This window comes from Amyelois transitella, chromosome 20, assembly GCF_032362555.1.
Source record: "Amyelois transitella isolate CPQ chromosome 20, ilAmyTran1.1, whole genome shotgun sequence".
Lineage (NCBI taxonomy): Eukaryota > Metazoa > Arthropoda > Insecta > Lepidoptera > Pyralidae > Amyelois > Amyelois transitella.
Window position 1 is genome coordinate 7,127,275 of NC_083523.1, and position 13,804 is coordinate 7,141,078.

Here is a 13,804-nt window from a genome sequence, read left to right on the forward strand (position 1 = left end):
CTTTGTTTGTTTTATTCATACAAATTTTAACACTATTTTTCTAGTATTACCTAAAATCACTACTCTTTCTTATGTGAGTAGGTACCTACTTACATAGACACTAGCCATTAAAGTTCTACAGCTCCTCTCTAGAAAAGTGCACAGGGCAATTGCCAAGACAATGACACTGCATAGTTTTGCTATCCATACTATTATAAAAACAATAGATTTGTACCTATGTTTGTTACAAATATCTTTAAAAATTAATGAACCGATTTTGATGATATTATGGCAAGGAGACAAAACATTCAGGTTATTTAAAGAATGAAGATAGTCCTATAAAGTATTAACCAAACCCATAAGTAACTCATATTATAAGGCCCGAGCACACCAAAAGCAATGCAGTTTAAAATGGGGAACCAAGTTGTATTAAATAAACTCTTCAACATGACAATTTTGAGGTGTTTCATGTGTAACAACTTAGTGCAAGCCCACTTACTAACTGCACTTTTGACCTGCTTTTATGGTTGTTGAAAACCACAATACATGACCTTATAAAGCACGTTTTTCGTGATAAAATTCATTGATATCGTTTGGGAAAATAAATGGAATAATCTTTATTAAAAAGTTCCTAACAGAAAAATTCTAGTATTTATTAATAACCGCATTTGCAAAATAATGGGGTTGTACAAATAAACTTATGTCGGAAAAGACTAACTTTTTTTCCTGTGGGTAGTTGCAGGCAAAACATTAAAAAACAGCTGATCCTATATTTTAATTATTTAATATTTTATTTTTAATACTTTTAATTAGTTTTATACAACAACTAATACTACAATCATTAAGTTAATGATATAATAAAAGGAATACCTGCACCCACCTGCCTGCCTTGTGGATAAATTTTCTTTTATTACACAAACGAAATGGACACACAGCGAAATTTACAACTGGAGCAAGTCCAACAGACGCAGAGGCAACTGGAAACTTCATTAGCTTGTCGCATGGCAGAGTTTGAGAAGAGGCTTACTGCAGCACCATCAGCAGATATAGGTCAGTTGCAACGGGAGTTCCGGGACTTCAAGGAGTGTGTTTATTCCATTTTTCAAAATTTGCAACAGCAAGTAAAGGATTTAGGCTGCAGAGTGGACTCCTTGGAGATGAGAGGCCGACGGAAAGTGCTGGTGCTAAATGGTGTCACGGAAGATCCCAATGAAAATATCAAGGTAATAGTGAGTGATCTTCTTGCTGATAAATTCAAGTTAACAGATTCAAGCGCACAAATAAAGATCTGTCACCGCATTGGAACCAGAAGGCCAGACCGAGCTCGTCCAGTATTAGTGAGTCTCTGCTCTCAGAAGATGAAATCTGATATATGGAACCAGAAAACAGCACTAAAGGGTACCAAAATTAGTATTGCCGAATTTCTCACACACACAAGGCAAAGCGTGTTCTTAGCGGCTCGACGACATTTCGGTATGAGGCACTGTTGGACTCTCGATGGAGTTATCAATATTAAGATCCCAACTGGTGAGCGTGTTAAGATCGCAACCGAAGGTGAGCTAAATACTTTAATCAAGCGATTTCCAGGAGAGGACATATGCAGTGACCAGGGCTCGTCGACGGCAGTAGACAAGCGTCCACCCCCAAAAAGAACGACCGCGGCTGTAGTCGATAAAAGGAATGTGACCCGACGGCAGACACATGCGGTCAAATCTAAGTTGCATACAAATTGAGTCTGTTGGCCTCTTTCACTTCCATCTCCCTGTGTATGTTTTCACGCGGTGCTTATTAATTTTGTATTTCGTTGGTTGGTCCACTATATTTTGTTAAATGCGAGTGGGTAAATTCCTAGTTTTCTCTTAGTTACTGATGACTGATGTAGGTAGTTTTGTTTGTTTTTCTTTTTTATCTGACAGCCGTCGTTTTCCTGTCTTAATGACAGGCGTCAGTTGTCAATTTTCTTTTTAAAGTAACCGTCATATACTTTGAAATGAATCCAATCGCTATAAAGCCCGCCATACACTCGAGACTTGTCTTTTGGTGTGTACATAATATTTTTTTTTTTGTTTCATATTTGAGTTTCTTTATTTTTCTTTGTCTGCTTGTGTCATAGACCTTATAATAAAATTTGTATCTGTATCAGTTATCAGGTCCGGCCGGCAGGTTGTGCAGGAACAGACTTAAAACTACACCCTACATACATAATATATTAATATATATATTTTTATAATTTGATTATTTATTATATTTAAATTAACCTATTTATATATATACAATGCAGCAATGTGATAATATTTTTTTTATCCGAAACCTTCTGCTCTGCTGAGGGATCTGGTGACTCAAGTTTTGTTTCCTGTGATTCTACAATGACCTTGGGGGCTTTTGTTGATAATACATTCCACAATTTTCCATATAATTTTAATGTGTGTCATATCAATGCACAAAGCATTCCTGCGCATTACACAGACTTCATTGAAACGTTTTCTTCCGTGCACCTTGGCGCAATTCTTGTGTCCGAAACCTGGTTGAAACCAAATTTACCTTCGACTAGCTATTCGCTACCTGGCTTTATCTTAATACGAAACGATCGTGTCGGATCCCGGGGAGGCGGTGTTGCCATTTATTTAAGAAGTGATATACATTACCGTGTGCTCGCTATGTCACCTTCTGAATACACCGCCAGCAGCGAATATATATTTCTTGAGGTCTCGTTTAAGGGAGTCGGAGCCGCTTTGGGAGTATTCTATTGCCCCTCTTCACATATTAATTATTTCAGTGCTTTTGAATCTCTCCTTGAGTCGGTTTCTCCAGATTACACGCACCATCTGATCCTAGGAGATTTCAATACGTGTCTGATGAAGGATGACTCCAGGGCCAAAAAGCTGCGGGGTATTGTCAAGTCGGTCAATTTCTCAATCTTACCATCCGGTTCAACACACTTCACAGAACATGGTCCCTCTTTGCTTGACTTGATCATTACCTCTTCAGCTGGTCTTGTTGCCAATCATGGTCAAGCGCCCGCTCCTGAATTCTCTCATCATGATCTTATTTACGTTTCCTATAAAATTAAAGTTCCAAGACCAAAACCAACCATAATGAAACTCCGTTGCCTTTCCAAAATAAATAATGATGCTCTTACATCTGATGCAGCTAGGATAGATTGGTCTCCGGTTTTGTCGGCTAATGCAGTGGATGAAAAAATTGCTAGTTTTAATAATGAAGTATTAACACTGTACGATAAACATGCTCCCGTACGTGCCATCAAAATAAAGCGCCCTCCTGCACCATGGATCACGGAGGCGGTACGTATCGCCATGAGAAAACGAAATCGTGTTTTTAGAAAGTTTAAACGGGATCGTACTAACGAAAATTGGTGCTTATATAAGGCTGCAAGGAATCTCTGCAATAGATTTTGTAGAAATGCAAAACGCCAATATTTCTCCGACAACATAGAAAATGTTTCTCCAGCTAATATGTGGAAATTTCTTAATTCTCAGGGTATAGGTAAAGTACAGAAATCATGTTCAAAATTCCCTTTCACTTTGAATGAGCTTAACAATCATTTTTCCTCAGTTCCTCTTTTAGATGAAAATACAAAATTAGCTTCGATCTCTTCCATTCTTGCTTTGCCTTCTCCCGACGGTAGGCCATTTGAATTCTCAGCTGTCACTGAAGACGACGTATACAAAATCATTCATTCCATCTCCTCTAATGCCGTTGGTCCAGATCAAATAAGTCGTGTGATGTTAATTCCAATCCTCTCTTATATCCTCCCTATCATCACCCATATTATTAATAACAGTTTCTCAGTAAATCGCTTTCCTCTATCATGGCTTATGGCCTATGTACGCCCTCTCCCAAAAATCCCAGATCCAACTCATTTGAATGAAGCACGTCCTATCTCCATACTTTCATTCTTATCGAAGGTTCTAGAAGCATCTGCCTTTAACCAGTTATCAAAACATCTACTTGATAACCACCTTTTAAACAAATATCAATCTGGTTTTAGGCCGGCGCATAGTACCACCACTGCACTTCTTCGAGTTACAGAAGACATTAGAACGGGCATGGAACATAAACAAGTCACAATATTAGTATTAATAGACTTTAGTAACGCATTTAATACTGTTGACATTGATATCCTTTTAGCCACCCTTTCCCGTTGCAACGTCTCTTCTTCAGCGATTTCTTGGTTCTCCAGTTATCTTCATGGACGCCGGCAACAGGTTCGTAACGGTACGGATGAATCAGACTGGTGCGAATTGAAAGCTGGCGTCCCACAAGGCGGTATTTTGTCTCCTATTTTGTTCTCAGTTTTCATAAACTTGCTTTCATTATATATTAACTGTTTCTATCATTTCTATGCTGACGACTTGCAGCTTTATGTACAGACGAATATTGATAACATGGAACATGCCATTGATTTGCTGAATCATAACTTAAATAGAGTTCTAGACTGGTCTAATCGATTTGGCATTTCTGTTAATGTTAAAAAGTGTCAGGCTATAGTAGTTGGCAGTTTCTATCAGATTAATAATATTGACATTAACACCTTGCCACCGCTGATCTTTGACGGAACTATTATTGAATTTAGTACGACGGTTAAAAACCTTGGCCTACATATTGATACCAACTTACATTGGGATTCACACGTTGTTGCAACCAGTCGGAAAGTTTACAGTGTTCTGCATTATCTGCAACGCTTAAAACATTTTCTTCCAACAAAGACGAAGATTATGCTTACCCAAGCACTTCTTCTGCCTATAATTGATTATGCTGATGTGTGTTATCTGGATTTAACTGAAGAGCATCTCAACAAATTAGAACGTCTTCTAAACAATTGTATTAGGTTTATATTCTGCCTTCGGAAGTACGATCATATTTCTGAATACCGTTCTCAGCTAAATTGGCTCCCCATCCGTAACCGTAGATTCTTCTTCACATTTTATGTCAGCTCTATACCATTCTCAACAATCAGCTTGCCCCAGACTATCTTAAAAAAGACTTCCAACTATTAAGTTCTACTCACGAAAAAATCCTTCGTTCTTCAAATAAGTTAACTCTTGCTATCCCTTTTCACCGTACAGGTATTGCCTCCAATTCTTTCGCCGTTATGGCTGTTAGGCTCTGGAATTCACTTCCCGAGTCCATCAGGACATCCCCAAATCGTTCTAGTTTCAAATCGCGGGTAAACGGGTTTTTCCTGAGTCGCGAGGGTATTTAATATCGCCTTTTCACTCATTTCGGTAATCGCTGCACCTATTTATTTATGTATATTGTTTATCTATTGTAGTTTTTATGTATGTATATTGTTTATCTATTGTATTTTTTATGTATGTATATTATAATTATTTTATTTTATATTTTGTGTAGGTATAAATATATTTATTTAGTTTAACCCCACATGAAGTTCTCTGTAAGACCCAATGGTTGACTGGTAGATAATGCTTCTAGCATTAAGTCCGCCAATTGTGCTATACATTTGTATCTTGTGCAATGAAGTTTAAATAAAAATAAAAATAAAAAGAGTTGCATATAGGTAACCTAAATTTAAACTGACGCTACTTTGGCGATCAGTAATCACGTCAGGTTACAAGGTCATACAACAGTCTTACACTTAACATACATAATATAATCACGTCTATATCCCTTGCGGAGTAGACAGAGCCAATAGCCTTAAAAAGATTGAAAGGCCACGCTGTTTGGCTTAATGATAGAATTGTGATTAAAATAGTGACAGGTTGCTAGTTCATCGTCTAAAAGGGAATCCCAAATGTATAAGCCTGTCCCTTGGTCGGCTTTTACGGCATCTATGGGAAAGAGATGGAGTGATCTTATTCGTTGTTCTATTGGAATTCTTTGAGGTACAAAATTTTTTGATATAGGTACCAAAAGATACAAACCAGGTACTAAGGGCTGGTTCGACAATATTTGTGTTTTGCGAGGTGGCTCCGTCATCTTGACGTTCATTGCTTTTAAGTGTGTGTTACCTATAGTTGTCAACTTTAAAATTGCAGGTCTGCTCAAGATTACACACACAAGTTGAGCAATTTTAGGACTTTTCAAAGTCAAAAATTTGAAAAATAAAATAAAACAATATAAGAATTACAAGTGATCTATTTTACACTCCTTATAAAATATGATAAACACATAAGTGTGAATTTTACTCTACTCTAATAAGTATATAAATAAGTCACATTGATAGTTTAATAAAATTATATAAGAAACAAGTTGACTAGTTATACTGACTCAATCTTAGAAAACCTTTGATTTGGTTCTTGAAAAATCTCTTATAGCTATCGCTCTGTGTCAAAAATGTATATATAATTTAAATAAAAAAAAAAACATAGATTTTTAAGGGTATTTAAAAATTTCTTGTTTAAATTTAATAAAAGGGAGAGAGATAGTATAAGACAAATCAAGTACCCCAAAATTTGGTTATGTACTATTGAATATTGTCATTCTTTAGATTAACCATGAAATTAGTTAAATGGTGAAACATATTTAACAGAAATTAATACAAACTCAATAAACAGTTTAACTGAACTCATATAAACTTACATAAAAACCAAAAAAATATATTTATTCAAAATTCAATTGAAGGAAAAAATCGTTGGGTGTGTGTAGGTAAATAACTAACCTATTATTCGATTTCACTCATGAAAAAATACAGTTCAAAAATGGAGATCAAGTAAGGAATGTTAGCTATATATAATAATACACATAAAAAATAACTAATATTAAATAATATTCTTAAATTTTCCTATCATGTTACAATTTCATTACAAAAATAGTTTCATATTCAAAGAGGCAAGCTAAGTCAAGCACTTCTCATGACACGCAGTGTAAATGTATACACACATACATATCACGTCTTTATATCTCACGGGGGTAGACAGAACGGATACTCACAAAACCTCAATAATTATATATATGAAAGTTTGTTTTGATTATTCAATCTAATATTGCTTTATAATTAACAGCATGACAAAATTCTTATAATTAATTTGATCTACTAGATGCCACATATACTTCATATCTTTATTCTGTGACATTGGCTGTGTCTATCTCGTAAGGGATACAGACGAGAGATGTGTGTGTGTGTGTAACACTAAATGAATAAAAAAGGATACTGGACAAATAAAATACGTAGTTATAAAAAAAACTGCGGAGTAGAAATATACTTTTTTGTTATTATTCGCCTAAGGCGATTTGAACTTTTGCAAAGTAAAAACCATGCAAACATTTATACTGCGTCTCATAGTACGTAACTTAAAGCAATTTATAGTTGACATGGCATATGCACAAGCTGAGGGAGAGGCACATACAAATTAAGTATACACTAAAACTGATATTAGCCTAATATTTGGTAAAACAATCTTAATAAAGTTATCACACAAGGACTTAGAAATAATGCAATTAATATACATTATGTATTAATTTTCTAATATAAATGTTAGACGATTATTATTTATATGTGTTTTCACACTTGTAATGAATGTGCCTTTAGGTAAATATTTCAAAAGATGTCTATGATAAGGCAAAAAAATTCGTGGCTATTTAAAAACATTTGGCTTGAATTATTATTTATGTAACTAACAGACTGTTTTTTTTATATTTATTAATTAATATATACTGGTTATTGTTTTTAATTTCTTCTAATATATAAGTAAAGTGAAAACATTTTGCCTTGCTATCTAATTCTATATTAACAAGTTATTGTATATTACACACCATTACTTTTTTAAGTACTTACAAAATCATACCCATATGGGTATGAAAATCAAATTAAATTATCAAATTGGCATTATTTCATGTAATCAAATTCTATAATTTTCAAAAATGTGGGTACAATGAATACTGATCTTATAACCTGCTGCTATTGGTTATTTTAAAATGGAGCAAGAATCTTATGATCCAATCACAACAGTCGATTGGATGTGACGTTAATGTGTTGCCATTTAGTGTTAAACATTCTGACAACCACTTTTTCATTATTTTCGATATTCAAGCTGTTTTTTTTTTCATGACGAATTTATTTCGAATCTTATACTGACATTCAACCAAAACAAAACAGTTAGGTTATCATGAAAATTTTCATTATTAGATTGATTGTTGATATTATACATTATAGTATGTATTACAAGATACATAAAATTTTGATAAAATTAACATGATACTTTTTGAGTGCATTCGTCACAATATTTTGAGCATTTTCAACCCAGTGGACGGTTATTATGAATGGCAAGCAATTTGTGTGAGCAAACATAGCAATATCTCAATATATGAGAATTTTCATAAAATTATTCAGATGTGCTAGGAAGATTCTTATTTTTTGGTAATCATTTGTCATTATTTTCGTGCCTTTATTTCATTTATTTTATTTAATTGATAACTTTTAATTAAATTAAAAAAAGGTTACTGTGAGTATTGACGATTATTTCGATTTGGTCTTGCAATATCCTATTACGACCGTTCTAACAAAACGTACGGGAGCTATTCACAAATATTGATAAGGCATTTGGCTTACCTTCTTCCTTTTTTTTATCTATTTCGAATTCTTTAAATATAATTACATCTATCCCTTTCGCCTACAGCAAGCCTGACAAAGTATTTGACTGTTTTAATCATGTGTTAATAAAACACTGTTAATAATAAAGAACACACTTCAGTGAACCTCAATATAAGATACATTATATGATTTACATACATATATCATGGTTTTTTATCCTTTACCCGATAAACAAATGTATATAACCTTGAAAAGATTCAGCCTGTAACGGCTTTATAAGAAGAAAGAGGTAACTGAAATGCCTTACAAACACTAGCGATTAGTCCCGTGGATCCAAGCCGCGTGTTCTCCCTACGCCGTGCGCGGCAGCACCGGCGCGGCGCCGGCGGCGGGCGCGGGCGCAGGCGCGTGGATGTTGAAGTGGCGCACGGCCGCCTCTAGCGCCACGTTGTTGCCGCTAAAGTACGCAGATACCGCGTTGTGGAATAACAGCAACTGTTTGTTCATCACTTTCACCTGAAATTGTAATGTATACTTTTAAATATATACGGGACAAATTACACTGATTGAGTTAGCCTCGGAGTAAGTTCGAGACTTGTGTTACGAGATACTAACTCAACTATACTATATTTTATAATATAATAAATACTTATATAGATAAACATCCAAGACCCAGGCCAATCAGAAAAAGATCCTTTCTCATCATGCCCTGGCCGGGATTTGAACCCAGGACCCCCGGTGTCACAAACAAGAGTAATACCGCTGCGCCACAGAGGCCGTCATAAGAAGTGAAACTGTAGGGTAAGCGATGATAAAAGAATTTTTGATTGCCATAACGCATTGCCTCGTCATTTGTTTTCTAAGTTCAATTATAAATTTACTATTCTAAAGTATCAGGAACCACACGGCACTGTAAATAAAAGAGTTAAGTATCTCACCCGATTCTCATGAAGCAGTTTCAATTTGACCGCCGAATCGTCCCGTAGACGCTCGTAGTGTCTCCGATGCCGCTCAATGTTGGCCAGCAACAATTCTGGGGGATTCCCCCCGCTCGCTTCCAACTCGCTGCGGTAGGCATCGTATTCCACTCTGGAGACAAGAAATAAAGACAATATATAAATATATGTATATGGGACAAATTACTCAGATTGAGTTAGCCTCGAAGAAAGTTCGAGACTTGTGTTACGAGATACTAGTAGTAGAAGTATTTGTAACTAGCTGTGCCCGCGACTTCGTCCGCGTGAAATAGTTATTTTGGGCATCATATTTATTTTTGCAGGCGGTCACGCGTATTAGGAAGAACGCTGGTTCGCCGTATTAAATGTTTCGCTGCAAATTGCTTATAACGACTATATCTCAAAACCTATTCGTCTGATTTATATACTGTAAATGGCAATTTTAGTATACATGAAAAGCCGAAAGTAATAAACATATTTATTTTGATAAGGATTAATACTGAATTAAAGAAAATTGGTTTCAAAATAACTTATGTTTATAATGAAAAAATAATCTTAAAAAATTAACATAAAAGTGGTTATTGTAAGTAAACCTTAAGAGATAGATATATGCTCTCGCGGACTTTTTTGTGGCAAAAAATGAGTACTTCACATCTTTAGTACATTGTTTTACTATATCTTTGTTGGTTTGCGCAGCGTTCGCGTGGAAAGCTCGCAGATGGCCGACTCATTTAACTTTCACCTGCATTGTTGACGTTTCCCGTAGGAAATCTGGGATAAAATGTAGCCTATAGCCTTCCTCGATAAATAGACTATCTAACAGTGAAAGAATTATTCAAATCGGTTCAGTAGTTTCTGAGATTAGCGCGTTTAAACAAACAAACAAAAAACAAACAAACAAAACAAACTCTTCAGCTTTATAATATTAGTATAGATAAAAGTTTTGAAATGATTTGTTCTTTATAATGCTCTGACTGAAATATAAGAATCTAAAGACAATGTGGCGACATCTCTAACGTCACACGCCAACAGCTAATCACAGTGCAAGAATGTGATGCTCACAGCCAATAGTAGCAGTCTAAATCGCGTAATCAGAATTTCTAAGGATTGTAGCATAAATATAATCTTAAAATTTATTTGCTAGTAATACGTGCCGTGTGGTTCCCGGTACCAATAGAAAAAAGAATAGGGCTTTCCCATCTCTTCCCCATGGATGTCATTAAAGGCGACTAAGGGGTTGGTATATAAACTTGGGATTTTTCTTTTAGGCGATGGGCTAGCAACCTGTCGCTATTTGAATCTCAATTCTATCATTAAGCTAAATAGCCGAGCGTGGCCTATCAGTCTTTTCAAGACTGTTGGCTCTGTCAACCCACAAGGGATATAGGCGTGAATGGTCATTGTATGTATGTATTACTACATATGGATGTACGTATGTAGTAATACATATATACAATCACGTCTTTATTCCTTACGGGGTAGACAGAGCCATACAATGTAAAAAAAACTGAAAAGTCACTTTATAGCTTGTAATATTTCTCAAGAAGTTGTTATTCATTACTTCTTGACTTAAACGATTAATGATTATAAAAAATATTTACCGGGCGGCCTCATACTGTCGTATAGTGAGCAGCGTGTCCTCTATAGTCTTGTTGGTGAGCGTGTTGAGCGAGTTGTTGAAGAAATGCAGCGCCGCCAGTAGCGTCTCACCGTTGCGGGTCAGCGACCTCTGAGTGTCCGCGTTGTATAGGAATCTGTTGACAATAAGTAGAACATTTTAATTTAAAGAATTGATGTAACCTCAATACGGGTCAGACGCAAAGTTTGCGCACATTGATTTTGATAACTCTTATAAATGATTCTCCAAGGGCACATTGTGTGCCCAATAATCGTCAAATATGTGGTCAATGCTGAACTCAGTGTACCGTTATATTTCAGCTGCATGCATGCATGCATGCATATGATCACGTCTATATCCCTAGCGTGTTAGACAAAGCCAACAGTCTTGAAAACACTGATAGGCCATGCCCAGCTGCTTGGCTTTGTGATGGAATTGAGATTCAAATAGTGACAGGTTGCTAGCCCATCGCCTAAAAGAGGAATCCCAAGTTAATAAGCCTATCCTATAGTCGCCTTTTACGACATCCGTGGGAAAGAGATGGAGTCGTCCTATTCTTTTTTGTAATGGTGCCGGGAACCATACGGCATACATATTTCAGCTGTCCTCACTGAATTACCAAATTCAAATGTTTGTACCATCAAGTTACTAATATACTTACTGGTTCTGCAACTCCGGTGACTTCTGAGCGAGTTCCGCAAATGCCTCTCCGAGGGCGCGTTGCGTGTGCCCGGCCGCCGTCAGATGTGCAGTCAATGCTGAACTCAGTCTCAATATACCGTTGTACTTCCTCTGGGTCTCACGGAGCATTTCGATTTGGGCTTCCAGCTCTGAAATACAGATTTACAGTAAGGTAATTAGGCATGATTGCTGGTGTGGTTTTAAGGAAAAATAATGATAGTTATAGTGAAGTTGAAATAGGGAGGGAGTTCTGAAGTAAAAGAATTGAGGCAATAGCCATTTGGCATAATCATCAATTCTCCAGAAAAAAGCAATGCAATGAAATTCATAAGTTTTTTTTAGAGAATTGCATTTAAATTATGACATTAGTTTATGGAGTTGGGTTATAGTCTCTGACTAATTAAAATGAGTAAATTTTAATTAGTCAGTGACTGAGAGATTTTAACAGAGTAATAACCTGTATGTGTGCCGTGTGGTTCCCGGCACCAATACAAAAAAGAATAGGACCACTCCATCTCTTTCCCATGGATGTCGTAAAAGGCGACTAAGGGATAGGCTTACAAACTTGAGATTCTTGTTTTAGGCGATAGGCTAGCAACTTGTCACTATTCGAATCTCAATTCTATCTTAAAGCCAAATAGCTGAACGTGGCCTATCAGTCCGCTCAGGACTGTTGGCTCTGTCTACCCCGCAAGGGATATAGACGTGATTATATGTATGTATGTATGTAATAACCTGTATCCACTGTCCGGGAGCTCTTTCCTAGTTTTTCGTACAGTATTTGCTTGGTGCACTTGTATGTGGAGACACCCCAGTTTCGTATAGACTCCAGCTTGGAAGATCCAGCTCTGAGTAAAGTACTGGAGCCAGCTGCACCATTCTGTGACACATCTGGAGGTGCTGAAAAGTTTATTTTTAAATTGAAAAAGATGACTTTAAAAAAGTTTAATGTGGCTTTGAACCAAGGTTTCAGATAATGTGTTATTGTGATATAACATTGAAGTGACATTTCCAACATTGCCTGAAATAGATATCAAGATGCTTGTTTTTAGGTAGAAAAGTTTTAGCACATAAAAAATATAATTAATATTTTTGAAAAAACCAAAGATGTCTGGTGTTGCTGATTTTACGTAATTGACAATACAGGCAAGGAGTAATCACCAGTGATTGGACAAGAGTAACAAAAGAATTATTCTGTACAGAAAACCCTTATGTGAGAACTTATTAGTTAAACAAAACAAAAATAAATTATACTTTTAAACAAACAAGCTACTTACCATAAGCTGGAGGAAAAGGCATGGAGCGTGACGTAGGAAATTTTGGCTCCGTTCCCGACGTGATGGAATCGCTTGACTCTCTTATTGGCGGCGTATCCTTCAGCATTTCGTGTATACTCCTCTCAGATTGCCTAGCAATTAAAAGAACTTACTTAATGTTCGGTACGCAACAATGGTAAATTTATAGTTTAACTCGTGACTGTAAGACAATCAGTATAGAGTAATAAAAACGATTTATAGATACCGGAGGAATCAAAATTATTACTGCACTTGAAGATCCAATTTAATTGATTAACGAAGAAATGACTCACCACTTCGACATTTTGCCGGATAAACGTGTTTTTAGTTTATTGGATTACAAATAATTCTTTTAACCTTATAATTTACAATAAAATTAAGGATTAACAACACATTATTGTTCAAAATTGTGAAAATTATTTCAGAGTCAATCAGTCAGGAAATCCAAGATCGACCGCTTGACAAACAAAATCATTGACATTGACAGTGACAGAACGACAGTCGTTCGGATATTAATCTGAAATTGGAAATTATTGCTAAAAAATCATCATATCATCAATCGTTTCTAATTAGAAAAAAAACTGATAAATTTAGATTATGATAGTTAGCAAGATAAGGTTAGTACCTAGTTATGGTGAAGAAATAATGTCGTTTAGAGTTCTTTCCCATGGATGTCGTCAAAGATGCCAAAGGAAATATTCCCACATGATCTAGTACAAGCTTCCGTGCTAGCCTGGTAGCGAGATAAAACATAGTGTGTGCC

The 13,804-nt window shown here is 35.9% G+C and overlaps 1 protein-coding gene across 1 annotated transcript; it reads right to left on the bottom strand.

The window, feature by feature from the left end:
- Positions 1-6,109: 6,109 nt before the first annotated feature.
- LOC106131700 (arfaptin-2) lies at positions 6,110-13,506 on the bottom strand. Its single transcript, XM_013330873.2, has 7 exons — positions 13,335-13,506; positions 13,024-13,154; positions 12,482-12,646; positions 11,727-11,895; positions 11,049-11,201; positions 9,430-9,580; positions 6,110-9,007 (listed from the first exon to the last, which is right to left on the bottom strand). The coding sequence occupies exons 1-7, from the start codon at positions 13,343-13,345 to the stop codon at positions 8,843-8,845; spliced, it is 945 nt and encodes a 314-aa protein (XP_013186327.2). The 5' UTR covers positions 13,346-13,506; the 3' UTR covers positions 6,110-8,842.
- Between the last annotated feature and the right edge of the window lie 298 nt (positions 13,507-13,804).